General features: G+C 51.5%; 1 protein-coding gene across 2 annotated transcripts in view; it reads right to left on the bottom strand.

Moving 5' to 3' along the window:
* MB21D2 (Mab-21 domain containing 2) overlaps window positions 1-10449 on the bottom strand; it is a 154166-nt gene extending 143717 nt beyond the window's left edge. The window contains exon 1 of one of the 2 annotated variants that reach the window (XM_069212765.1): window positions 9599-10449. In XM_069212765.1, the coding sequence (XP_069068866.1) occupies window positions 9599-9806 (208 nt within the window). In that variant the 5' untranslated portion in view covers window positions 9807-10449. Of the gene's footprint in view, window positions 1-9161; window positions 9188-9598 lie in introns of those variants that run through there. The other variant, XM_069212766.1, reaches the window with a different exon arrangement.
* Between the last annotated feature and the right edge of the window lie 16692 nt (window positions 10450-27141).

Here is a 27141-nt window from a genome sequence, read left to right as displayed (position 1 = left end):
TAATGCACGGGGTCCCAGGGCAGGTATGTATACTGACCTTACTCAAGGGTACCTCTAATGCACGGGGTCCCAGGGCAGGTATGTATAGAGACCTTACTCAAGGGTACCTCTAATGCACGGGGTCCCAGTGCAGGTATGTATAGAGACCTTACTCAAGGGTACCTCTAATGCATAGGGTCCCAGAGCAGGTATGCATTGCGACCTTACTCAAGGGTACCTCTAATGCACGGGGTCCCAGGGCAGGTATGTATACTGACCTTACTCAAGGGTACCTCTAATGCACGGGGTCCCAGTGCAGGTATGCATTGCGACCTTACTCAAGGGTACCTCTAATGCACGGGGTCCCAGTGCAGGTATGTATAGAGACCTTACTCAAGGGTACCTCTAATGCATCGGGTCCCAGAGCAGGTATGTATACTGACCTTACTCAAGGGTACCTCTAATGCACGGGGTCCCAGGACAGGTATGTATACTGACCTTACTCAAGGGTACCTCTAATGCACGGGGTCCCAGGGCAGGTATGTATAGAGACCTTACTCAAGGGTACCTCTAATACACGGGGTCCCAGGGCAGGTATGTATAGAGACCTTACTCAAGGGTACCTCTAATGCACGGAGTCCCAGGGCAGGTATGTATACTGACCTTACTCAAGGGTACCTCTAATGCACGGGGTCCCAGTGCAGGTATGCATTGCGACCTTACTCAAGGGTACCTCTAATGCACGGGGTCCCAGTGCAGGTATGTATCGTGGCCTTACTCAAGAGTACCTGTAACGCACGGGGTCAGAGTGCAGCTATGTGTTTGTGGCCTTACTCAATGGTACCTCTAATGCACGGGGTCCCAGTGCAGGTATGTATACTGACCTTACTCAAGCGAACCTCTAATGCACGGGGTCCCAGTGCAGGTATGCATTGCGACCTTACCCAAGGGTACCTCTAATGCACGGGGTCCCAGTGCAGGTATGCATTGCGACCTTACTCAAGGGTACCTCTAATGCACGGGGTCCCAGAGCAGGTATGCATTGCGACCTTACTCAAGGGTACCTCTAATGCACGGGGTCCCAGGGCAGGTATGTATACTGACCTTACTCAAGGGTACCTCTAATGCACGGGGTCCCAGTGCAGGTATGCATTGCGACCTTACTCAAGGGTACCTCTAATGCACGGGGTCCCTGGGCAGGTATGTATAGAGACCTTACTCAAGGGTACCTCTAATGCACGGGGTCCCAGAGCAGGTATGCATTGCGACCTTACTCAAGGGTACCTCTAATGCACGGGGTCCCAGGGCAGGTATGTATAGAGACCTTACTCAAGGGTACCTCTAATGCACGGGGTCCCAGGGCAGGTATGTATACTGACCTTACTCAAGGGTACCTCTAATGCACGGGGTCCCAGTGCAGGTATGCATTGCGACCTTACTCAAGGGTACCTCTAATGCACGGAGTCCCAGTGCACGTATGTATCGTGGCCTTACTCAAAGGTACCTCTAATGCACGGGGTCCCAGTGCAGGTATGCATTGCGACCTTACTCAAGGGTACCTCTAATGCACGGGGTCTCAGTGCAGGTATACATTGCGACCTTACTCAAGGGTACCTCTAATGCACGGGGTCCCAGTGCAGGTATGTATAGAGACCTTACTCAAGGGTACCTCTAATGCATCGGGTCCCAGAGCAGGTATGTATACTGACCTTACTCAAGGGTACCTCTAATGCACGGGGTCCCAGGGCAGGTATGTATAGAGACCTTACTCAAGGGTACCTCTAATGCACGGAGTCCCAGGGCAGGTATGTATACTGACCTTACTCAAGGGTACCTCTAATGCACGGGGTCCCAGTGCAGGTATGCATTGCGACCTTACTCAAGGGTACCTCTAATGCACGGGGTCCCAGTGCAGGTATGTATCGTGGCCTTACTCAAGAGTACCTGTAACGCACGGGGTCAGAGTGCAGCCATGTGTTTGTGGCCTTACTCAATGGTACCTCTAATGCACGGGGTCCCAGTGCAGGTATGTATACTGACCTTACTCAAGCGAACCTCTAATGCACGGGGTCCCAGTGCAGGTATGCATTGCGACCTTACTCAAGGGTACCTCTAATGCACGGGGTCCCAGTGCAGGTATGCATTGCGACCTTACTCAAGGGTACCTCTAATGCACGGGGTCCCAGGGCAGGTATGTATAGAGACCTTACTCAAGGGTACCTCTAATGCACGGGGTCCCAGTGCAGGTATGTATAGAGCCCTTACTCAAGGGTACCTCTAATGCATCGGGTCCCAGAGCAGGTATGTATACTGACCTTACTCAAGGGTACCTCTAATGCACGGGGTCCCAGTGCAGGTATGCATTGCGACCTTACTCAAGGGTAACTCTAATGCATCGGGTCCCAGAGCAGGTATGTATACTGACCTTACTCAAGGGTACCTCTAATGCACGGGGTCCCAGTGCAGGTATGCATTGCGACCTTACTCAAGGGTAACTCTAATGCACGGAGTCCCAGGGCAGGTATGTATAGAGACCTTACTCAAGGGTACCTCTAATGCATCGGGTCCCAGAGCAGGTATGCATTGCGACCTTACTCAAGGGTACCTCTAATGCACGGGGTCCCAGTGCAGGTATGCATTGCGACCTTACTCAAGGGTACCTCTAATGCACGGGGTCCCAGAGCAGGTATGCATTGCGACCTTACTCAAGGGTACCTCTAATGCACGGGGTCCCAGGGCAGGTATGTATACTGACCTTACTCAAGGGTACCTCTAATGCACGGGGTCCCAGTGCAGGTATGCATTGCGACCTTACTCAAGGGTACCTCTAATGCACGGGGTCCCTGGGCAGGTATGTATAGAGACCTTACTCAAGGGTACCTCTAATGCACGGGGTCCCAGAGCAGGTATGCATTGCGACCTTACTCAAGGGTACCTCTAATGCACGGGGTCCCAGGGCAGGTATGTATAGAGACCTTACTCAAGGGTACCTCTAATGCACGGGGTCCCAGGGCAGGTATGTATACTGACCTTACTCAAGGGTACCTCTAATGCACGGGGTCCCAGTGCAGGTATGCATTGCGACCTTACTCAAGAATACCTCTAATGCACGGAGTCCCAGTGCAGGTATGTATTGTGGCCTTACTCAAAGGTACCTCTAATGCACGGGGTCCCAGTGCAGGTATGCATTGCGACCTTACTCAAGGGTACCTCTAATGCACGGGGTCCCAGTGCAGGTATACATTGCGACCTTACTCAAGGGTACCTCTAATGCACGGGGTCCCAGTGCAGGTATGTATAGAGACCTTACTCAAGGATACCTCTAATGCATCGGGTCCCAGAGCAGGTATGTATACTGACCTTACTCAAGGGTACCTCTAATGCACGGGGTCCCAGTGCAGGTATGCATTGCGACCTTACTCAAGGGTACCTCTAATGCACGGAGTCCCAGGGCAGGTATGTATAGAGACCTTACTCAAGGGTACCTCTAATGCATTGGGTCCCAGAGCAGGTATGCATTGCGATCTTACTCAAGGGTACCTCTAATGCACGGGGTCCCAGTGCAGGTATGCATTGCGACCTTACTCAAGGGTACCTCTAATGCACGGGGTCCCAGGGCAGGTATGTATAGAGACCTTACTCAAGGGTACCTCTAATGCACGGGGTCCCAGTGCAGGTATGTATAGAGCCCTTACTCAAGGGTACCTCTAATGCATCGGGTCCCAGAGCAGGTATGTATACTGACCTTACTCAAGGGTACCTCTAATGCACGGGGTCCCAGTGCAGGTATGCATTGCGACCTTACTCAAGGGTAACTCTAATGCATCGGGTCCCAGAGCAGGTATGTATACTGACCTTACTCAAGGGTACCTCTAATGCACGGGGTCCCAGTGCAGGTATGCATTGCGACCTTACTCAAGGGTAACTCTAATGCACGGAGTCCCAGGGCAGGTATGTATAGAGACCTTACTCAAGGGTACCTCTAATGCATCGGGTCCCAGAGCAGGTATGCATTGCGACCTTACTCAAGGGTACCTCTAATGCACGGGGTCCCAGTGCACGTATGCATTGCGACCTTACTCAAGGGTACCTCTAATGCACGGGGTCCCAGAGCAGGTATGCATTGCGACCTTACTCAAGGGTACCTCTAATGCACGGGGTCCCAGGGCAGGTATGTATACTGACCTTACTCAAGGGTACCTCTAATGCACGGGGTCCCAGTGCAGGTATGCATTGCGACCTTACTCAAGGGTACCTCTAATGCACGGGGTCCCTGGGCAGGTATGTATAGAGACCTTACTCAAGGGTACCTCTAATGCACGGGGTCCCAGAGCAGGTATGCATTGCGACCTTACTCAAGGGTACCTCTAATGCACGGGGTCCCAGGGCAGGTATGTATAGAGACCTTACTCAAGGGTACCTCTAATGCACGGGGTCCCAGGGCAGGTATGTATACTGACCTTACTCAAGGGTACCTCTAATGCACGGGGTCCCAGTGCAGGTATGCATTGCGACCTTACTCAAGAATACCTCTAATGCACGGAGTCCCAGTGCAGGTATGTATCGTGGCCTTACTCAAAGGTACCTCTAATGCACGGGGTCCCAGTGCAGGTATGCATTGCGACCTTACTCAAGGGTACCTCTAATGCACGGGGTCCCAGTGCAGGTATACATTGCGACCTTACTCAAGGGTACCTCTAATGCACGGGGTCCCAGTGCAGGTATGTATAGAGACCTTACTCAAGGATACCTCTAATGCATCGGGTCCCAGAGCAGGTATGTATACTGACCTTACTCAAGGGTACCTCTAATGCACGGGGTCCCAGTGCAGGTATGCATTGCGACCTTACTCAAGGGTACCTCTAATGCACGGAGTCCCAGGGCAGGTATGTATAGAGACCTTACTCAAGGGTACCTCTAATGCATTGGGTCCCAGAGCAGGTATGCATTGCGATCTTACTCAAGGGTACCTCTAATGCACGGGGTCCCAGTGCAGGTATGCATTGCGACCTTACTCAAGGGTACCTCTAATGCACGGGGTCCCAGGGCAGGTATGTATAGAGACCTTACTCAAGGGTACCTCTAATGCATCGGGTCCCAGAGCAGGTATGCATTGCGACCTTACTCAAGGGTACCTCTAATGCACGGGGTCCCAGGGCAGGTATGTATACTGACCTTACTCAAGGGTACCTCTAATGCACGGGGTCCCAGGGCAGGTATGTATAGAGACCTTACTCAAGGGTACCTCTTATGCACGGGGTCCCAGAGCAGGTATGCATTGCGACCTTACTCAAGGGTACCTCTAATGCACGGGGTCCCAGGGCAGGTATGTATAGAGACCTTACTCAAGGGTACCTCTAATGCACGGGGTCCCAGGGCAGGTATGCATTGCGACCTTACTCAAGGGTACCTCTAATGCACGGGGTCCCAGTGCAGGTATGTATCGTGGCCTTACTCAAGGGTACCTCTAATGCACGGGGTCCCAGTGCAGGTATGCATTGCGGCCTTACTCAAGGGTACCTCTAATGCACGGGGTCCCAGTGCAGGTATGTATCGTGGCCTTACTCAAGGGTACGTTTAATGCACGGGGTCCCACTGCAGGTATGCATTGCGACCTTACTCTAGGGTACCTCTAATGCACGGGGTCCCAGTGCAGGTATGTATTGTGGCCTTACTCAAGGGTACCTCTAATTCACGGGGTCCCAGTGCAGGTATGTATCGTGGCCTTACTCAAGGGTACCTCTAATGCACGGGGTCCCAGTGCAGGTATGTATTGTGACCTTACTCAAGAGTACCTGTAACGCACGGGGTCAGAGTGCAGCTATGTGTTCGTGGCCTTACTCAATGGTACCTCTAATGCAAGGGTTTACAGTGCAGGTATGTGTTTGTGGCCTTACTCAAGGGTACCTCTAATGCATGGGGTCCCAGTGCAGGTATCTGTTCGTGGCCTTACTCAAGGGTCCCTGTGACGCACGGGGTTAGAGTGCAGGTATGTGTTCGTGGCCTTACTCAAGGGTAGCTGTAATGCACGGGGTCAGAGTGCAGGTTGTGTTCGTGGTGTTATTCAAGGGTACCTGTGACGGTGTTACTCAAGGGTACCTCTAATGCACTGGGTCCCAGTGCAGGTATGTGTTCGTGGCCTTACTCAAGGGTACTTCTAATGCATGGGGTCAGAGTGCAGGTATGTGTTGTGACCTTACTCAAGGGTACCTGTAATGTACGGGGTCAGAGTGCAGGTATGTATTCGTGGCCTTACTCAAGAGTACCGATGACGCACGGGGTCAGAGTGCAGCTATGTGTTCGTGGCCTTACTCAAGGGTACCTCTAAAGCACGGGGTCCCAGTGCAGGTATGTGTTAGTGGCATTACTCAAGGGTACTTCTAATGCATGGGGTCAGAGTGCAGGTACGTGTTGTGACCTTACTCAAGGGTACCTGTGACGCACGGGGTCAGAGTGCAGCTATGTGTTCGTGGCCTTACTCAAGGGTACCTCTAATGCACGGGGTCCCAGTGCAGCTATCTGTTCGTGGCCTTACTCATGGGTACCTGTGACGCACGGGGTCAGAGTGCAGCCATGTGTTTGTGGTGTTACTCAAGGGTACCTCTAATGCAAGGGGTCAGAGTGCGGGTATGTATGGTGACCTTACTCAAGGGTACCTGTGACGCACGGGGTCAGGGTGCAGGTATGTGTTCGTGGTGTTACTCAAGGGTACCTGTAAAGTACGGGGGTCAGGGTGCAGGTATGCATCGCGACCTTACTCAAGGGTACCTCTAATGCATGGGGTTCCAGTGCAGGTATGTGTTCGTGGCCTTACTCAAGGGTACCTGTAAAGCACAGGGTCAGGGTGCAGGTATGCATCGCGACCTTACTCAAGGGTGCCTCTAATGCATGGGGTCAGAGTGCAGGCATGTATCGTGGCCTTACTCAAGAGTACCTGTGACGCACGGGGTCAGAGTGCAGCTATGTGTTCGTGGTGTTACTCAAGGGTACCTCTAATGCATGGGGTCCCAGTGCAGGTATGTGTTCGTGGTGTTACTCAAGGGTATCTGTGACGCACGGGGTCAGAGTGCAGCTATGTGTTCGTGGTGTTACTCAAGGGTACCTCTAATGCAAGGGGTCAGAGTGCGGGTATGTATGGTGACCTTACTCAAGGGTACCTATGACGCACGGGGTCAGAGTGCAGCTATGTGTTCGTGGTGTTACTCAAGGGTACCTATGACGCACGGGGTCAGAGTGCAGCTATGTGTTCGTGGTGTTACTCACGGGTACCTCTAATGCAAGGGGTCAGAGTGCGGGTATGTATGGTGACCTTACTCAAGGGTACCTGTGACGCACTGGGTCAGAGTGCAGCTATGTGTTCGTGGTGTTACTCAAGGGTACCTCTAATGCACGGGGTCACAGCGCAGCTTCTCATCCTCCCTCGTGTTACAGAAAAGTCACCTCCCACCAGTGAACTGGACCACAGCCACATGCCCTGGGTACAAAGGGCTAGCTGGTTCAGAAACAGATGCCACCACCTCGTGGTCGCCGCAAAATGCCCATAAGGGCAACATTCAAAGAGCCTTTCTCTTAGTAGAGGTGATTTACTCCTGAACCCCTAGGAGTGTGACACGGTTACTCTAACGCCGAATTCATAGGGGTTTCAAATCGCTTGAAAGAAGTGAATTGCAACCGTTGTGAATTCGGTCTGAATTCTGTCGGAAATAAAACCCTTGTCCAGGAAATGACGGAGCAATTCACTTGCGAGTTTGGAACCGACTGTTCCTAGAAAAAGTTGCTGTGAATCAGGCCTTGAGATTCAGTAGTAAATAATACTGAAGACAGGAGTATAACTCGTACTCACAGAAACAGCTCTGGGCCTGGGCTATGATATTTCCAGCGGTGGGCTAGTGAAAATGTGACCACTGGTCAAGGCAGGCCTCTTTGGGTCAGAGGTTTCAACGGAAGTGGAAAGGTTTGTGCAACAAGAGTCCGTGCAAGCCACCAGTTCACCTTCTAGTGGTACACAACCGGAAGTACGTAAAACATGGGTTCAGCAGGAGGCCCCGCCCATCGGCATGGCACGGCGTCTTTAAATCCACAGCTGGCCTCAGTGGCACAGCCAATGTGTCATGGCCATGGGCACCCGTGCAGAGAAAGCAATGGGACCCTTGGCCGCAGCCTAGCTGGACAGTGAAATTCAGCAATATTCAGGGTTCAATGGGCACCTCTGGGCCTTGGTGCCACTGCACCTGCTGCGCCAATGGAATCTACGTCCCGGCTGGCCTCGCCAATGTGCAGGGACCGTAATGAACATTCTTCCTACAGTCTGTCAATAATACTAATAATAAGGGGCGGGCGGGGCATGGCGGCAACAGTGACGTCACAACAATAATAGTAAACAGAGCACCCCTCGGGGTCCCATTCACAATGTCATCGCCCCCTCCCCTCGTTCACTTCTGTACACAAACGTCAGTCACTTGCTGAAGATAAACACGAACATCCGGGCACAAGAATATTAAGGGGGGGCTGATCTGTATAACATGGCGCCGTGGCCGACATGGCACCCCAGAAGATAGCCCAGCACCCCCATAAGATAAGACATCCTCACCCCCACAGCCCAAGATACAGACACGATGCAGACATTGCCTGTGGACCCCATAGGGGTAAATATGTGTCCCTCCCTCCCACCTCCTCCTGCGGGGGGGGGGGGGGGGGGGTCACACAGCATTCTGACGTTAAAGCCCCGAGCTTGTGCACCCCAACCGTCCCCATCTCTCCCACCTAGGATCTGTCTCCACTCACCCATCAACCCCAGGGGGGGTATCTCAATCCACTGTTCATCCGAGGGGTGGTGGAGTGACTGACACCCACTCACCAGGGAGCCCTCACTCACCATGCTGAAGATCAGTGATTTAACTGCATATCCTGGGCCCTCGGCCCCCTTCTCCTCCCCAACTCCCAGGCCACCCCCTCTGGGTTTCTATCACATACTTCTACTGTGGCAGGGTTCGGGGGCTGGGGGCTACACTCACCCAGCATCCTGGAGGTAAAGTCCTTGGCAGTGTGCACCCCCAGGAGCCTCGGTCTCCCAGCCCACAATCTACCCTCAAGGGTCTATTCTTCCCCCCTAGGGTCTCTGGTGCCCCCCTCCTCCCCCAGGGTCTCCTTCTCCCCAGGGGGGGGGGGGGGGTGTCACTCACCCAGCATGCTGAAGATGAAGTCCTTGGCCGTGCACCTCCAGAGTCCCTTGTCCCCACCCCCAAAGGATCTCCCCCTCTCCCCCTTCAGGGTCTCCCCCCTCTCCCTCCAGGGTCTCCCTCTCCCCCCCCGGGGGGGGGTCACTCACCCAGCATGCTGAAGATGAAGTCCTTGGCCGTGCACCTCCAGAGTCCCTTGTCCCCACCCCCAAAGGATCTCCCCCTCTCCCCCTTCAGGGTCTCCCCCCTCTCCCTCCAGGGTCTCCCTCTCCCCCCCGGGGGGGGGTCACTCACCCAGCATGCTGAAGATGAAATCCTTGGCCGTGCACCTCCAGAGTCCCTTGTCCCCACCCCCAAAGGATCTCCCCCTCTCCCCCTTCAGGGTCTCCCCTCTCCCCCTCCAGGGTATCCCTCTCCCCCCCGGGGGGGGGGTCACTCACCCAGCATGCTGAAGATGAAGTCCTTGGCCGTGTGCACCTCCAGGGCCCTCTGGTCGTCGTACTCCCGCTGGTCATGTTTGCTGAAGTCCACGATCAACCGGTTCAGCTCCTCCACCCGAGCCCCCGACCTGAAGTCCAGCTCCGGGGGGGCCGGCCGGGGGCTACCGCTGCCGGGGGGGCCCTGCTTGGAGGGCGGGGGGCCCGCCATCTTCAGGCCTGTGAGGGGGAGAGAGTTGTGGAGCCTGTGGAGGGAGGGCGGGGGCGGCCGCCTGCCCAGCCCAGGCTTGGTGGGGTCCTCCCCCCGCCTCTTGGTAGCTGCCCCGGCCTCCTGCCCGGTCCTGGTGGGCTCCTATCCCGGTCTCTTGGCTCCTGCCTTGTCCGGGTGGTCTCCTGCCCGGTCCTGGTGGGCTCCTACCCCGGCCTCTTGGCTCCTGCCCGGTCCTGGTGGAATCTTACCCAGGTCTCCTGCCTTGTCCTGGTGGGGTCCTAGCCCGGTCCTGGTGGGCTCTCACCCCGGTCTCCTGCCCAGTCCTGGTGGGCTCCTGCCCCCGCCTCCTGCCCGGTCCTGGTGGGCTCCTACCCCGGCCCTTTGGCTCCTGTCCCGGCCTCCTAGGTCCGGGTGGGCTCCTGCTCCGACCTCTTGGCTCCTGCCCCGGCCTGTGCACCTGCAGCCCTGGGCGGGCCCTGCCTCTGCCCCTCCTCGCCCCCTCCCTGCCCCCGGCTCCCAGACAGGGGTAGTGCAGGGGGTGCAGCCTGGGCTGCGGCTGCCTCGGTATCAACAAGCGGCGGAGGATGGAGAGGAGGGAGGGCGGCGCCTCCGGAGGCGGGCGGGGTCTGCAGCAGGCACAGAGTGTGTCAGAGCAGGGAGGGGTGGATCCATAGCAGGCACGGAGTGTCACAGGCGGGGGTGGGGGGATCCACATCAGGCACATAGTGACACAGGCGGGGGGGGGGGGGGGGATCCACAGAAGGGACAGAGTGTCACAGGCAGCGTGGGATCTGCAGTAGGCACGGAGTGACGCAGGCAGGGGTGGGGGATCCACAGTAGGCATGGAGTGTTACAGGCAGCGCGGGATCTGCAGTAGGCACGGAGAGTCACAGGCAGGGGTGGGGATCCACAGTAGGCATGGAGTGTCACAGGCGGGGGTGGGGGATCCACAACAGGCACAGAGTGTCACAGGCGGGGGTGGGAGGATCCACAGCAGGCACAGAGTGACACAGGCGGGGGGGGGGGGATCCACAGCAGGCACAGAGTGACACAGGCGGGGGGGGGATCCACAGCAGGCACAGAGTGACGCAGGCAGCGTGGGATCCACAGTAGGCATGGAGTGTCACAGGCAGGGTGTGGTTCCCTGCATCTCTAGAGAATCTCAGGCAAGGCGGGATCCATAGATCTGCACCAGGATCCCAGGGCTTCAACAGGCACGGATGGAAGAGCCTTAATACTGATGCAAGACAATGCGGCCTTGGCATTCTGTGCGCTGACGCTTAAAAGAAGTGGCTGTGAGTTTCTGAGAAGAGCTTGGCACCGGCGCTCACTCTATTACAAATTAAGCACTGGTGGTAGGGTGGGGGAGAGTCACTCATGTGACATGCATAGCATTATTTGGTATCTCCACACCTGGCTCCATCAGTGCGTCCAGGTGTGCGCGCCGTCACTGCGTCATGCCCTCAGCCATCTGGTGCCCAGGTACACTCAGCCATCAAGTGAGCAGGTATGCATGGCCATGAGTGCATCGAGGTGTGCGCGGACGTCACTGCGTCATGTGCTCAGCAATCAGGTGCCCAGGTGTGCTCAGTAATCAGTGCCCAGGTGTGCAGAGCCATGAGTGCATCCAGGTGTGCGCGGCCGTCACTGCGTCATGTGCTCAGCAATCAGGTGCCCAGGTGTGCTCAGTAATCAGTGCCCAGGTGTGCATAGCCATCAGAGCGTCCTGTTGTGTGCGGCCATCAGTGCATCCTGTACGAAGCATCAGGTGCCATCAGATGCCCAGGTGTGCTCAGCAATCAGTTGCCCAGCAGTGCTCAACCATCAGTGTGTACAGGTGCTCTCAGCCATCAGGTGTCCAGGTGCGCGTAGCCATCAGTGTCTCCAGGTGTCCGCGGCCCTCACTGCATTATGTGCTCAGCCATCAGGTGCCCAAGTGCACTCTGCCATCAGGTGCCCAGGTGTGAGTAGCCATCAATGCTTTCAGGTGTGTGTGGCCATCACAGCATCATGTATGGTGCCCATGGGTGCGCAGCCATCAGTGCGTCCAGGTGTGCGTAGCCGTCAGTTTATCCAGGTGTTCTCAGCCATCAGGTGACCAGCTGTGCGTAGTCGTCAGTGCATCCAGGTGTGTGCAGCCATCACTGCGTTGTGTGCACAGCTATCAGGTACCGAGGTGTGCTCAGCCATTGGATGCCCAGGTGTGCTGAGCCATCAGGTGCCCAGGTGTGCTGATCAATTAGGTGCCCATGTGTGCTCAGCCATCAGGTGCCCTGGTGTGTGTAGACGTCAGTACACCCAGGTGTGCGGGGCCGTCAATGCATCATGTACGCAGCCATTTGGTGTCCACGCACTTGGAACAGAGCATAAACGGGTCTTTGAACCATCATCAGCTGTCCACAGAACATCTCTGCAAAACTTCATGTGGCATTCATTGGGGTTTAAAGAAGGGAACACAGGAGGTGCCCAGTGAGCACACAAAGCCTGTGGCATGAAGTGGTTCCATTCCCAGGGTCTGACCTTGGCACTGGTGCCCTTAGGGTGGTCCTCCTGAGACCTCTCGACTTCAGGGGGTCAGCTGGAAGGAGAACCTCTACAGAAGGTGACAGACCCACTCCACCGAGATGCAGGGGTGATGATGTCCCAGGGTGTCTGGCCTGTCAGCGCCTCCCCGTGGGATCACTCTTGGAGGAGCCCTTTCTGGTTACGCCCCGTGACGTGTCGCAAACCACACAGTCTTTCTGCTCACCTGGGAGTCCCCTTGCTGTGGTGAAACCATAAAATCCCTGATGGTAATTTACAGCCAGTAGACATGTTCTGAAAGGCCTCCTATATGTGCTGCTTGGGATGCAGCCTCAAATGCCCACCCTGTCACACTCTTCAACATCTGAGGGTCTCAACTCGTCTTGTGTTCATTGCTTTGGGTTCTACGTGGGATGTGTATCAGGTCCACGCAGGTGGAAGTTTAAGTTCCCACAAAGTTTGTAAGGAGGCCCCTCCCCACTTCCCACAAGCAGTGCTGTCAGCCTGGGAAACACTCAAGGCTGCCTGACAGCAGGCAAGCCAAGAGCATCTTTCCCAAGAAATGTTCGGAATCCAGAGGTGAAATGTGTTTTACAACCCAATCTTGACTTCCGTTTGCTTTGGAAGGTCACTCTTCCTATATCCTGCACCTTCATGGTCTAGTTTAGAAGGGAGTCAACTACTGAGCCGTGTGACTCTGATTTTATTACTAAGCCTAACCTGAGATTATGTAAATGTAATTTAACTAGGTCACCACATCCTTACCCCTTTGAAGAAATGAGTCTCCCTTGGAGATGGCCGTCTCTAGTTATAACTGCAGCAATGGAGCAACACAGACTTTAAGGGACAGTTTAAAGCAACCAGGAGATCCTTCACCCCCCCCCCCCATTCCACCTTGCTGGTCCAAAACCTGCCACGCGCACCAGGTCAGAACTGGCAATCTCCGTTGTGGCAGTGTGCGCATGAACCCTCCCGTGCAGCTGAGCGGGCAGAGGTGATTGGCTCCCTGAGGTGTTGTGAATTTCTTCAACACTTGCTGATAAAAGTGATGTGTCAGGACACAAATGTGTCCAAATGTCTGTTCTTATCATATCCAAAGTAGCTCACATTTTACAGGATCGGGGGACACATGCACGTACCATTTTTCCTGTTGCAAATGGCCCGATTCACAGAATCGGACTGTCTGCGTCAGGAAAAAAGCATTTTGGTGTGTACAGACCCTATTGTGCGATTCGGTAATCTATTTACCAAATCGCAAAATAGGTTTGCGACTCGCAATTTGGAAGGGGCGTTCCCTTCATAATTGCGAGTTGCAGTCCAATGTAGCATTGTTTTGTGACCGTGAATTCGGTCACAAAACAATCACAGTTATCACCAGTTTCAAATTGGTGCTAACCCATTCGCAAACTGGCCTTCCCCTGGCAGCGAAAATAATTTTTCTGAGCAGTCAGTGGTCCCACAGGAAAACAGGCTGCATTTAAAAAAGAAAAGAAAAAACTGCTTCATTTAAAAGCAGCAGACCACCATCCATGTGAGGGCGGCCATTCCCAATGGGGTCACAAATTGCAACCTACCTCATTAATATTCATGAGGTAAGTCATTTGTGACGCCCTTGCGAATCGCAAACAGTGTAAAGTACACTGTGGTACATAAGGTTTTGCAGCTCGCAATTTGTAACTTGCAAATTGCGAGTCGCAAAACTCAGAGTCATACATCTGGCCCCAGGTCTCTCAAAGCCGAAAAATCTCTTCTGAAGGTTCACTGGAATTAGGAGGCAGGAGAGAACCAAGTTATGTGGAAGGGTTGACTGACGTTTGCATCAAGAAAAGGCAAATGATGGGGCTCATTGTGGCACATTTTTTGATAGCATTGCTTCATTATTTTGTGGATTTTAACCATGAGTGTACCCCGGGGGGCGGAGGAGGCTGTTTGAGACCTGTTTGAGGTGCTACACCCCCTAAAAAATGTATACTGTAGTAAATAGTTGAGTACAGGTGCTTTCAGATGGGTAATGTGAAGTGTCTGCCAGATTTCACCAGGAATCTTTACGACACTGACAGAAACACACACACTCTCTCTCTCCAATGTTTTGAAGGCCTTAGCAAATGTTGATTATTTTTAAAAACATTGCACTTTATGTACCGTTAACAACCTGCCCTCTTCTCTCTTTCCAATGCCACTTCAGCCCCTCTAAAGTCCTGCTTCTCATATGATGTTTCAATAAGATGCCCCAGCGTAATCGTTGGGATGTTTGAAGCTTACTTCCCCATCCTCCCCAATCCTACTGACCAACCTACACCCCTGTTTTTTTTTTTTTACATGTGGTAACATGATCTGGACAAAATGTTTACCTCATTAGTACAAGTTTAACAACCAGATACAGCAATAAGCGACTGAAAGTTGACTAATGTGAAATAAATTTATGAGTCTCTTGTTGTAAGAGGCTGAATTTATACAAGATGGAATACAAGGATTCGGATTATGCTTCAAGATAGCATTTAATTCACTGCAGTGGGTCAACTCCAAAGAGTGTCAATGACTGACTATCTCCGGCCAAGGCAACTGACCTCTCTGTGAGGCTTTGATGTTTTTACTGCAAAAACCCACTTTACCACACTTTACATGCGTCATCATTTCCAGTCACGTTCAAGCAAATATATTCTATAACACCTTTGAACCACAAGAACAGGATATTCAAGCACAGAGATAACATTTCTAAGAACATGGGGCGGTTAGCGCATCTGAAAAGTTTTGAAAGCAATTCTAAGAAACCAGCACATTTGCAAGAAATTACATTAAGCAGGGCTGATGAAGGCATACAATTTTGTTCGTAGCACAGAACAAATGGAAATGAAATGTTAGACAAAATGGAGCCCTCATGCCTAGTTAAGAAATCCATTTTCCACAATCCTCCCTTTTTGCCGTGAGGCGAACATTTTGTACAATTCAAGTAATAGAAACGTCATCTACACGAGTAAACAAATAAAAATCAGTGCAGCAAATATTACGATACCCCGTCTTTCCTTAGTTCATTACCTGTTTCTCCTCAGAGATGTTGTCATACCTAGCCATTTTCCCTATCTACTCTAACAGACACGAGATATAATAATCCCCAGTGTCCTTTACTTCCAAGCCTCACTGGCAAGCTTATGTACTGGTTTGGATGTTGGCGGTCTTGACCACCGGCATGAGGTGCAGTCCCTCCTGGGACTGTTTCTTCCTTTAAGTCTCTTTACAGTTCAACCGTACCCTGTTCCTCAAATTGTATCCATGTCTATATATCTCAGATTCAAAAGGTTCAAGGGGAGAAGAAGAATTGTCACCTGGTGTCCTCATTTCACCATTTAAAATCACTCAGTCTCGGTATCCGGGCAATTGTCTAATACCTACTGGTCATAAGGTAAAGGCAAAGGGCACTTTTTTATATGTGATGCATGAATCTAGTTCTTCTTCCCATCACATTTCACAGCAGTCTGGGTGGCCAGGAGAACTTGTAGGGGATCCTTCCACCTGTGTCCAAGGCTCCTTTTCTTTTGGAAATTCCTTACAAGGATCCAATCTCCTGGCTTAATGGATTGTCCAGAACCCTCAAGTCTCCTGGGCCGTGCTTCTTTGACCTGTTCATGGATAGAACCCAATTGTTCAGCGAGATACACAAGGTACATATTACCTCCAGCATATAACGTTTCTCGTTCACTGGTTCCATTTCTACAAAATCCATTCACAGGACTCCGAATGGCAAGTCCGGTGGTGCAAAATTTCCTTTAGGGGCAAGAGTGCCTTTTCCTACATTGTATGTCTGGCATATGATACACCTTTGTACTTGAGAATGTGCATATTTTGGTATGTTCTTGTTATGCCATACATGATCCAATGTATCCACTATTCATTGAGAGCTAATGTGTGCATGTACATGTGCTGAGGAAACGATGGCATTCACATAAGCATTAGGTAACATCCATCTCCTTTTCTTTGTCTTGTCTATCCAACATCCTTCACTATATTTCCTCCCGAGTAGCAGGATCCTGAATATCCTTTATACAATCTATTGTCTGGTTCATCATGCCAACTTCTGGTAACCGTCTAACTGTCCCTGTCACATACATGATACTGTACTCAGCTCGTGCAGTGTTTCTCGCTGTCCTGTCTGCAAATGCCTTACCTTTTCCTACATCATTCTCAATTTTCTTGTGAACGGAACATTTTACCACCGCCAATTTCTCAGGTAACGGTAAAGCATTTAACAACCTTACAGTGAGTTCACCATGATGTATTTGTGTTCCGTGAGATGTCAAAAACCCCCTCTTCTTTCATAATCTGCCAAAAGAATGTACTACATCAAAAGCATAAGAACTATCACTGTACACATTAACCTTTAAACCATAGCTCAATTCACCTGCTCGCATCAAGGCTATCAATTACATGGCCTGCGCAGAGTTGTAAAGTATCCTTTTGTTCTCAACTTTAGTCTGTCACGTAGTAACAGCATAGGCTGCAACTGTGGTCCCATCAGATAATTTTGAGCAGGAACCATCAACATACAATTCGCCATCCCACTCTTCCAATGGCTGTCAGTGAGGTCCACTCTACCTATGGTCTCTTGTTCTGCTCTGATAATACAGTCATGGATTTCTTCTGGTAACACTTCATTAGGTAAAGGTACGATAGTTGCCGAGTTCAAAACATTACATCTCTGTATTGAGATATGCGGAGAAAACAAAGTGAGGTCATAGCCTGTCAACCTAGCATTTGTCAAATGTTGTGTCTGTGTTTTATTCAGTAGACATGTACAGCGTGGGGTCCATCACTGTTAATGGACGTCCAAGTACATATACTTCACTCTGTTTTACTGCTGTCGCCACTAGTGCTACAGTCCTGAGACAACCTGGCAACGGTCGTGCTACTGGGTCTAAACTGGATGAAAAATAAGCACATGGTCTGTTTTTGTCTCCGTGTGATTGTGTCAATAATGCAAGACTGCAACCTTCGTTTTCATGTACAAATAGGGTAAATGGTTTCTGATAATCTTGGAGGCTAACGCAGGCGCATTACACAAAGCCTTTTTCAAATCACAGAGGCTCTTTCACATTCATCATTCCAAGGGGTTGGTACATGTACATCTTTGAAGTGAGGGCAACCAAAAGTTTCGCTGTGAGGGAATAGTTAGGTATCCATTTTCTGCAATATGAGGTAATACCTACAAAACCACAAACATCTTTCTGGGCGTTGTAATTTGCAAAGTATTGATATTCTTTGTGAGTCTAGACTACTACCCCTCCCCCCTTCGACAGGAGGTGCCCTAAATAGGACGCCTCCTGTTGACAATATTGCAACATGGATAGGGAAACATTTTTTCCATGTGTGGCTAAATGTGACAGCAATTCTGATGTGTCCGGTTCACATTGTTCAAGTGGGTCAGGTACAATGAGGAGTTCATCAATGTATTGTAAAAGAACATTGCCATTAAGTAATTGTAAAGTGTCAAAATGGCTTTTTAGAGCGCAATGGACATACTAAAGAAAACATTCTTTAAATCTTTTACAGAGAAAGATTTGGCAGTGGGTGAAATCATCTGAACAGTGTAGTGACATCTGGTGTACAACTGGGCATTGAGGTACTACTATCTTGTTAACAACTCCCAGGTCAATAACCAATCTATATTCTGTCTGTTGTCCAGTAGCGGTTAGCCTATCTGCAAAGTTTTGAAAGCAACTCTAAGAAACCAGCATGTTTGCAAGAAATGAAATTAAGCAGGGCTGATGAAGGCATACAATTTGCTCATAGCACAGAACAAATGGAACTGAAATGTTAAATCAATCAATGCATTTGTAGAGCGCACTACTCACCCGTGAGGGTCTCGAGGTGCTTGAGGAGGGAGGGGAGCTGCTACTGCTTGAACAGCCAGGTCTTGAGGGATCTCCTGAAGGTCAGTAGGTCCTTGGTGTGCCACAGGTGCATGGGGAAGGTGTTCCAGGTCTTGGCCGCGAGGTAGGAGAAGGATCTGCAACCGGCTGTTGCCCTATGGATGCGTGAGACGTTTGCGAGGTCGGCGGAGCGGAGTTGCCGGTTCGGGGAGTAGAATGTGAGACGGTTGTTAAGGTATGCCGGTCTTGCGTTGTGAAGTGCTTTGTGGGCGTGGGTTAGGAATTTGAAAGTGACCCTTTTGTTGGTCGGAAGCCAGTGTAGGTCTCTCAGGTGGGCTGTGATGTGGCTGTGGCGGGGGATGTTGAGGATGAGGCGTGCGGAGGCGTTCTGTATCCGTTGCAGTCTTTTCTGGAGAGCTACAATGGTTAGACAAAATGGAGCCCTCACGCAAATTTAAGAAATCCATTTTCCACACTAATCAAACTTTATGAAGGACCTTGCACTGCTCCGAAACACGTGTTGCTCCATTTTTTAGGAACTTTTGATACGATCGAGCTAGAAACAATTTCTTTTTCTCGATAAAATCTGCAGATTATGCATCAGATGAAGGATTTATGGCCTCATTAGGAGTTTGGCGGTCAAAAGCCTGCCAGACTCGCGGTGGCGGTTATGACTGCTGCCGGTTTGTGGGTACGACTGCCAAATTAAGAGTCTGGCAGGCAGACCGCGAAACGACCGCCGTCTCCACTGGGAACAATGTTCCTAATCGGCTGATGGCGGTGCAGGTTGGAATCAGCAAGGGTGAAGCTGAACTCCGTGCTCCCCTGCTGATTGCAACCTGGTTCTCTGCCAGGATTTCCACAGCAGTTTCACTGAAATGAAATGGCTGGCGAGAGAACAGGTGACGGGGGCCACAAGAGGGGCACCTGCACTACCCATGCCCGCTGCACTGCCCAACAACTTCATAATGCGCACGGTTTGGTGTGCAGACAGTGCGCATTACGAGGGTGCTTGTGCACCCAGTGGGCGGCAGCATTGCCGCCAGCTCAATTACCAGCCAGCGACAATACTTAACCAATTTCCCGCTGAGCTGACGTCAGCCCAGCGGGAAAGTCGTAATGGGGCCGGCGGGGAGGTCACCAGTAAGGTGGCAACCTCTCCCTCGGAAGTCCGGCTCTAACACCAAAGAGCAGACCTTTCCCACATGCTGTGCAGATCCCACAGGCTTAAACATCATAATTAAACACAGTTCACATTATATGGAATCATGAGATACAAGAACTATCTAACAGGTTACACCTATCTGACAGGCTCATGCTTAAGCAGCAAAACTATCCCTTAAAGCAGAGCAAATGTTTCTACGATAGAGCCTGGGTGTGGGTGGAAAGAAATCTGGCCCCATCGCTGATGGCAGTGAAAGTGTATAGCTTGGCTGTGCCATTGTGGTTTTGATAAGGGAAACAAAATATGCAATCAGTTACACATATAACGTGTGTAAAATGCATTTATGTAGAGGTGGTGCACCTAAAATGATATTGAGAGTGCACTTGTAAGTAGAAACACCAACAATATAAAATGTAATCACATTTATGCAGTATTATTCAACATATTGACTTTATTCTAATTTAGAATGGATTATTTTATATAATCATTTCATTTTTTGTGTTAATTAGAATTGCAGTGTAACTTCATAATCAAATGTGTGTTAAAGTGCGTATTGAGCACGCTGGAGTTAAGGCCTGTATCTTTATTTTGCATTTAAACTTTCAATGCAGGTCTGTTCCTGTTGCTTGAACCAGTCTTCAGCTAAGGAGAAGCGCACTGTTGAGTATAGATAAGGTGGTGAGAAGATGGCTTGCCAAGGATGTGAAGCAGGAACGAGGAGCTGTAAAACCATACTCCCCTTTTGAACTCCTGAACATGAGAACAATCCAAGGTCATGCAGATGTGTTCAAGAGAAGAATGGAGGCCATTTGTATCTAATGCTCAATGGTGTCCTGTTAGTGGGAATTTCCTTAGCTGTGATGAACTGGAGGGTTCAGAGGTTGATTAAAGTGTTTTTTAGGTAGTCCGAGATTCATATTCCCTTTTGCCTTTCAACTAGAGCGGTCCATTTGGCGAGGCATAGACCTCTATCACTTACTAGACTAAATTAATTTATGCTACGCACACCTCAACTTCTACTGAGGTTTCTGAAATGCTGACACTTTCCTCTAAGTATTTTATCTTTTAGAATAGTTAGGAATTTAGATCAAATGATTAGGCAGGAGATTATGAATCTGAATTGAACGCATCATATGCTTTTCCTTATTTCCTGTAATGTTGCTATTGAAATATTGGTTTTATATATGCTGATGAAATTCAAAATCGTCAGATGCTTTAATTCTCCTTTGGTGATTCTGTACGTGAATAGAATCGTTTTGAGAGTCATTCATGTAAGTTTGACTTTGAGTCTTTAATAAATTCCTTTGTTAACTTCAAATTTGTTTCCAAGATTTAACGTGTGACCACATGGGTTACACTGTCATTTTATGTAGTGAATGAGTGTGTTGTCCTTGCCCCTTGGGATTCGTAGACATATCTGTTGGACCTAAAAGACTGAACAAAACAGTGTCAGTGGATCAGTAGTGGATTCATTGAGGGAGCAGGGGGTCTCTTTTGTGTTCACTGGTGAGTGCCTGGATGAGCACGGACTGGACACAACCATCCCTGAACCTCCCCCAGCTCACCAAAGTCACTGATAGCCTAGCTGACTCGCAGATGATGGTTTTGTTGATGTGTCAGAAGGGGTGAGAGGGTGAAGGCAGGGCAAGGAAGGGGGCCAAAGGGTGTTAAAAGTATTGCCTACTGTGTGAAAATCAAGGTCTAAACTGGCAAATCAAACAGAACAGGTAGGGACAAGAATAAGGCTGGAGTAAGATGAGACTGGCGCTGCTGTTCGCATATCCTTAATGCACACAGCTCCATGCACCCGTCCGAATATTGGCGCCCTGTGCCTGGGCCCAGCTCGCCCATGCTAAAGGCCGCACACAGCTCCATGCGCTGCTCAGAATATTGATGCCCTGGGCCTGGGCCCAGCTCGCCCATGCTAAAGGCCGCACACAGCTCCATGCGCTGCTCAGAATATTGATGCCCTGGGCCTGGGCCCAACTCGCCCATGCTAAAGGCCGCACACAGCTCCATGCGCCTGTCCGAATATTGGCGCCCTGTGCATGGGCCCAGCTCGCCCATGCTAAAGGCCGCACACAGCTCCATGTGCCCGTCCGAATATTGGCGCCCTGTGCCTGGGCCCAGCTCGCCCATGCTAAAGGCCGCACACAGCTCCATGCGCTGCTCAGAATATTGATGCCCTTGGCCTGGGTCCAACTCGCCCATGCTAAAGGCTGCACACAGCTCCATGTGCCGCTCAGAATATTGGCGCTCTGGGCCCAGCTCGCCCATGCTAAAGGTAGGCCATACCCTCAAGTTGCACACCTCTTACAAGCTCAGCCATTTTACAGCGAAATATTGCTTGGGTTGCACAGGTCTCACGATACCAAGCACCAGGCAAAGGGTTGATGTCTTCTGTAGGCTCAAGAAGCTGACAGCCCAGGAGTGAAGCGTGCTCCCCAATTCCTAGAGGTGAACACTTACAACTGTCGAGATGTCTTTTATTTCACAGAAGTCCAATAGGCTCAGACACCAGCCAGTTACGCACGTCTGACAGGAGGAGGTCTCTGACAGAAGTAGCTTCACCTCCCCCGGGGGCACCTCAAGGGAATAATCCCCGTCAGGAGTGCGGAACTGGCTTCTGTCAGTAATCAGACCGGTTTGTACTTGTAAACAAGGATATATGGGCATGTAAATCATGTGCAAATTCATGAGTAAATGATGCTCTCTGGGATGTCCCTGCCGTCACGTGCGTAGAAGAGAGAATTGCGCAGATTCCTCACACTGCTGAGCAAAGTGGGAAATAGCAAATGTCGTTATGCAAAGGGAGGGTGTGGCTGGGACCAGCAACCCACAATCCTCTGTAGACTGGGGGAGGAATAAGGGGCGCTGGGACTGGTGGCTGGGACCAGCAACCCACAATCCTCTGTAGACTGGGGGAGGAATAAGGGGCGCTGGGACTGGTGGCTGGGACCAGCAACCCACAATCCTCTGTACACTGGGGGAGGAATAAGGGGCGCTGGGACCAGCAACCCACAATCCTCTGTAGACTGGGGGAGGAATAAGGGGCGCTGGGACCAGCAACCCACAATCCTCTGTAGACTGGGGGAGGAATAAGGGGCGCTGGGACCAGCAACCCACAATCCTCTGTAGACTGGGGGGGGAATAAGTGACGCTGGGACTGGTGGCTGGGACCAGCAACCCACAATCCTCTGTAGACTGGGGGAGGAATAAGGGGCGCTGGGACTGGTGGCTGGGACCAGCAACCCACAATCCTCTCTAGACCAGGGGGGGGAATAAGGGGCGCTGGGACTGGTGGCTGGGACCAGCAACCCACAATCCTCTGTAGACTGGGGGAGGAATAAGGGGCGCTGGGACTGGTGGCTGGGACCAGCAACCCACAATCCTCTGTAGACTGGGGGAGGAATAAGGGGCGCTGGGACTGGTGGCTGGGACCAGCGACCCACAATCCTCTCTAGACCGGGGGGGGAATAAGTGACGCTGGGACTGGTGGCTGGGGGAGGGGTCAGGGCAGCTGGCGGAGGACAGAACTATAGTCGGCAGGTGGCCTTGTGATTAAAGAGCGCCCATCTGCCACTTGTATAGCCTCGTGACGCAGCCACCTTGTAGTGTAACAGGGCCTAGTCTCCAACAAGCCCGCTGCCCCAATTTGAGGCGATCTAGAGAAAGGAAAAGTCAAATGTGGACTGGAAAAACGCGGTGGATCCAGTTAAGGCCATTGTGGCATCAGGAATTGCTCTCCTGTTGGACAAGAAATTCAACCAGGAGTGAGATATTTTGCAATTATCTTCCAAACTAAATGTTCTGCTGGGCCCACCAGTAAATATGCAACCATATGGTCAAGCTTCCACCATCAATAGGGCCAGCGGCACCAAAACTAATTGCAACTCTGAATAGAGGTCCTTGCCGTTCACTGACACACCCGCTCCCACCGTTAACCACATCCACATCAAACCGTAGCAAAGTAGGCCAGCGCCAGGAAGGGCAAGAAGCGGGTAACTGCTCAACCAGTCCACATTTCCAGGAGCCAAAGCCCCAGTTTTGCACCACACGCACCAAGCCATGTTTGAACTTGTCACCTGACTGCTGTCCGTATGTGGAGGTCCTGGTTGGAGTATCGCCTTTAATAGGGATAAATCATATTTGAAACTTAAAAATAAAGTATGCCAATGGCTGTCCCGGAACTCAGATTTTTCTATTTCCGAGTATGACAACAAACTACTGGTGAAGGCAATTGGGTGCATTGATCATTCAGCAAAATCCATAGAAGGGGACCGAGTAGTAATAGACTGTAGATATCTGGGCATGGCTCTATGCCTAACCCAAAAGCGTTGCAGGTCTGGCAATCTAGGAGCAGCTGCCATTAATTCCCCCATAGGCTTTTTTTACAAACCCCACCAACCACGGCAGCTGGGCGGGACAGGGTACCTAGCTTCACGAACGCATGCTTCTGAAGCCTCCACCGTCCCTATCCTTAATATGTGTCCTTTTAAGAGACCTGGAGGCCTTTGATTGACTCCCTCCCACACTGGAAGTGGATAGGACGTCTAGTACTGATGGGGCTATGGAAGCAGGTCTCAATACTGACTCACCAGAATCTCCCACAAATCAAATCAAATCAAATCATTAACATTTATAAAGCGCGCTACTCACCCGTGCGGGTCTCAAGGCGCTAGGGGAAAGGGGGGGGTTACTGCTGCTCGAAAAGCCAGGTTTTTAGGAGTCTCCGGAATGCGGAGTGGTCCTGGGTGGTCCAGAGGCTGGTGGGGAGGGAGTTCCAGGTCTTGGCTGCCAGGAAGGAGAAGGACCTCCCACCCGCCGTGGAGCGGCGGATGCGAGGGACGGCAGCGAGCGCGAGGCCAGAGGAACGGAGGAGACGGGTGGGGGCGTAGAAGCTGAGGCGATGGTTGAGGTATTCCGGTCCCTTGTTGTGGAGGGCTTTGTGTGCGTGGGTGAGAAGTCGGAAGGTGATCCTTTTGCTGACTGGGAACCAATGCAGGTGTCTCAGGTGTGCGGAGATGTGGCTGTTGCGGGGTACGTCGAGGATGAGGCGGGCCGAGGCGTTTTGAATACGTTGCAGGCGTTTTTGGACTTTGGCGGTGGTCCCAGCGTAGAGGGTGTTGCCATAGTCCAGGCGGCTCGTGACGAGGGCGTGGTTCACGGTTTTTCTAGTGTCGGCGGGGATCCAGCGGAAGATCTTGCGGAGCATGCGGAGGGTGAGGAAGCAGGCGGAGGACACAGCGTTGACTTGCTTGGTCATGGTGAGAAGAGGGTCCAAGATGAAGCCGAGGTTGCGGGTGTGGTCTGCGGGGGTCGGTGCGGTGCCGAGGGCCGTGGGCCACCAGGAGTCGTCCCAAGCGGATGGGGTGTTGCCGAGGATGAGGACTTCCGTTTTGTCAGAGTTCAGCTTTAGGCGGCTGAGCCTCATCCAATCTGCGACGTCCTCCATGCCCTCTTGTAGGTTGGTCTTGGCGCTGGCGGGGTCCTTGGTGAGGGAGAGTATAAGTTGGGTGTCGTCGGCGTAGGAGGTGATGATGATGTCGTGCTTGCGTACGATGTCGGCGAGGGGGCTCATGTAGACATTGAAGAGTGTTGGGCTGAGCGATGAGCCTTGAGGTACGCCGCAGATGATCTCGGTGGGGTCTGAGCGAAACGGTGGGAGGTAAACTCTTTGGGAACGGTTTGAGAGGAAGGAGGCGATCCAGTCCAGGGCCTGGCCTTGGATCCCGGTGGAGCGGAGGCGGGTGATTAGGGTGCGGTGACAGACGGTGTCAAAGGCGGCCGAGAGGTCGAGGAGGATGAGGGCGACTGTTTCACCGTTGTCCATCAGGGTTCTGATGTCGTCTGTTACTGAGATGAGGGCGGTTTCAGTGCTGTGGTTGGTTCGGAATCCGGTTTGTGAAGGGTCGAGCAGGTTGTTGTTTTCCAGGAAGGTGGTCAGCTGTTTGTTGACGGTCTTCTCTATTACCTTGGCGGGGAAGGGCAGGAGTGAGATGGGGCGGAAGTTTTTCAGGTCGCTCGGGACAGCCATAGGTTTCTTTAGTAGGGCGTTGACTTCGGCGTGTTTCCAGCATTCGGGGAAGGTAGCAGAAGAAAATGAAGAGTTGATGACGGCCTGGAGGTGCGGGGCGATGATGTCGTCAGCTTTATTGAAGATGAAGTGAGGGCAGGGGTCCGATGGGGCGCCTGAGTGGATAGAGTTCATGATGGTTTTGGTTTCTTCAGTGTTGATGTGGGTCCAGTCGTTGAGGGTGATGGCCGGGGGTGCGGGTTCGGTGATGCTTGGTTGGGTCTGGTGTCCGAAGCTGTCGTGGAGGTCGCTGATCTTGCGATGGAAGAAGATGTCGAGGGAGTTGCACAAATCAGTTGATGGTCTCCCACGTTTAGCCTGTCTGAAACCAGTGGCCCCAAGACGATTGCAAAAATTCACACAAAGATTGTCTCTTGGAACCTTGCTGGCATTAAGAACAAAATTGCATGCCTAGGCTGGTGGAACTTTGTGGGCCAATTTTACATCTCAATGTTCCAGGAGAACTGGGCTGTTTCCCCAGAATTTAATTCTGGTTTTGGTAGCTTTGATCAACTTACGTGTACATTGGGAAAGGCCGGCTCTCAGGGGACCTTGCAATCTGGATCAAAACCACCTTGTCATGTACATCTAAAGTAATAGATCTTGATTTTCCAGATGTTTTGTGTCTCATCATGCAGTTTCCTTCTGGGGTCTCATTCTGTTTATATAATGTTTATTGCAGGCATGAGAGCAACAAGGCCAATGTATCCATCATTGACCTAATCAATGCCCATCTACCATCCCTCCCCGTTGGTTAATATGGAACTGTGCTGGGTGATTTTATTTGTAACATTGAACCCCTTGGCATCGACACTGGAACCCTTAGCAGCGAAGCGGATGAAGCCTGGGCAGTGCCAGTGCTCTCTCTTACACCTGTTAGGAACTGGTCTGCAATTAAATGCCTTTGCTCTTAACAAAGGCCTGAGAGCCTGTAACAGGAGAATGCCACATAACAAGGAGGGAAGGCCACTTGTAACTGCAGGGCGGTACTAGTCCCATAGATTACCTATTGATGGATATCTGGTTGTGGCTGCACGTGATAGGTGTGGAGGTGATTCCCTGGCAGACAGTGACCCTAACGCCCTGAACCGCACCCTGAGATCACTGGGTCCCACCGTTGTGCCCTATAACAATGAACCATTTGAGCGGAGGCTCACACCCACTAGTAACTGCTGCAGGTCTGGTCATTCGGACGCAGATTTACAAAGTACTCGCATCTGCCTTGGCAGCTGTGCTGACCCTGGGAGGGAACCCTCTGGTAACTGATTCTTGAGTGGAGTTTAATGCCAGCCATAGTTCTATCTTCTGTTCCCTAAAGAAGCTTTTTGTGGAGTCTAGATCTCTCCCAGAAGGGCTAAAGTGGCCCTCAGTATACTAAGACTTGTAGGATAGCACTCTGGTGGACCAAAACCCTAGTGCAGGAGGCTGGGGCCTGACCCAAACCCATGATACCCAAGGCCAAGAGAGAGCAGGAACAGGACGAATGGGAAGCGCATTTGCTAGCGGTGAAAAGGAAAGACCAGCGCTTCTTTTGGTGAATCGTGACCATCAGGGAACTGGAACCTGCCACTTCAACGACCGGCAACATTCCTGCTGCTGTGTGGGTCAGCCACGTCCCTGCCCGCAGTATGGGTGGGGATCACTAGGAGTACGAACTGGAGGACGCCCGAGTCACTGGAAGAGACGTTAGCATAACCATAGCATGTG

The sequence above is a fragment of the Pleurodeles waltl genome, chromosome 11, assembly GCF_031143425.1.
Source record: "Pleurodeles waltl isolate 20211129_DDA chromosome 11, aPleWal1.hap1.20221129, whole genome shotgun sequence".
NCBI classification, from domain to species: domain Eukaryota; kingdom Metazoa; phylum Chordata; class Amphibia; order Caudata; family Salamandridae; genus Pleurodeles; species Pleurodeles waltl.
Note: the sequence above shows the minus strand (reverse complement) of the source record. Positions and strands in the feature narration are given on the sequence as shown.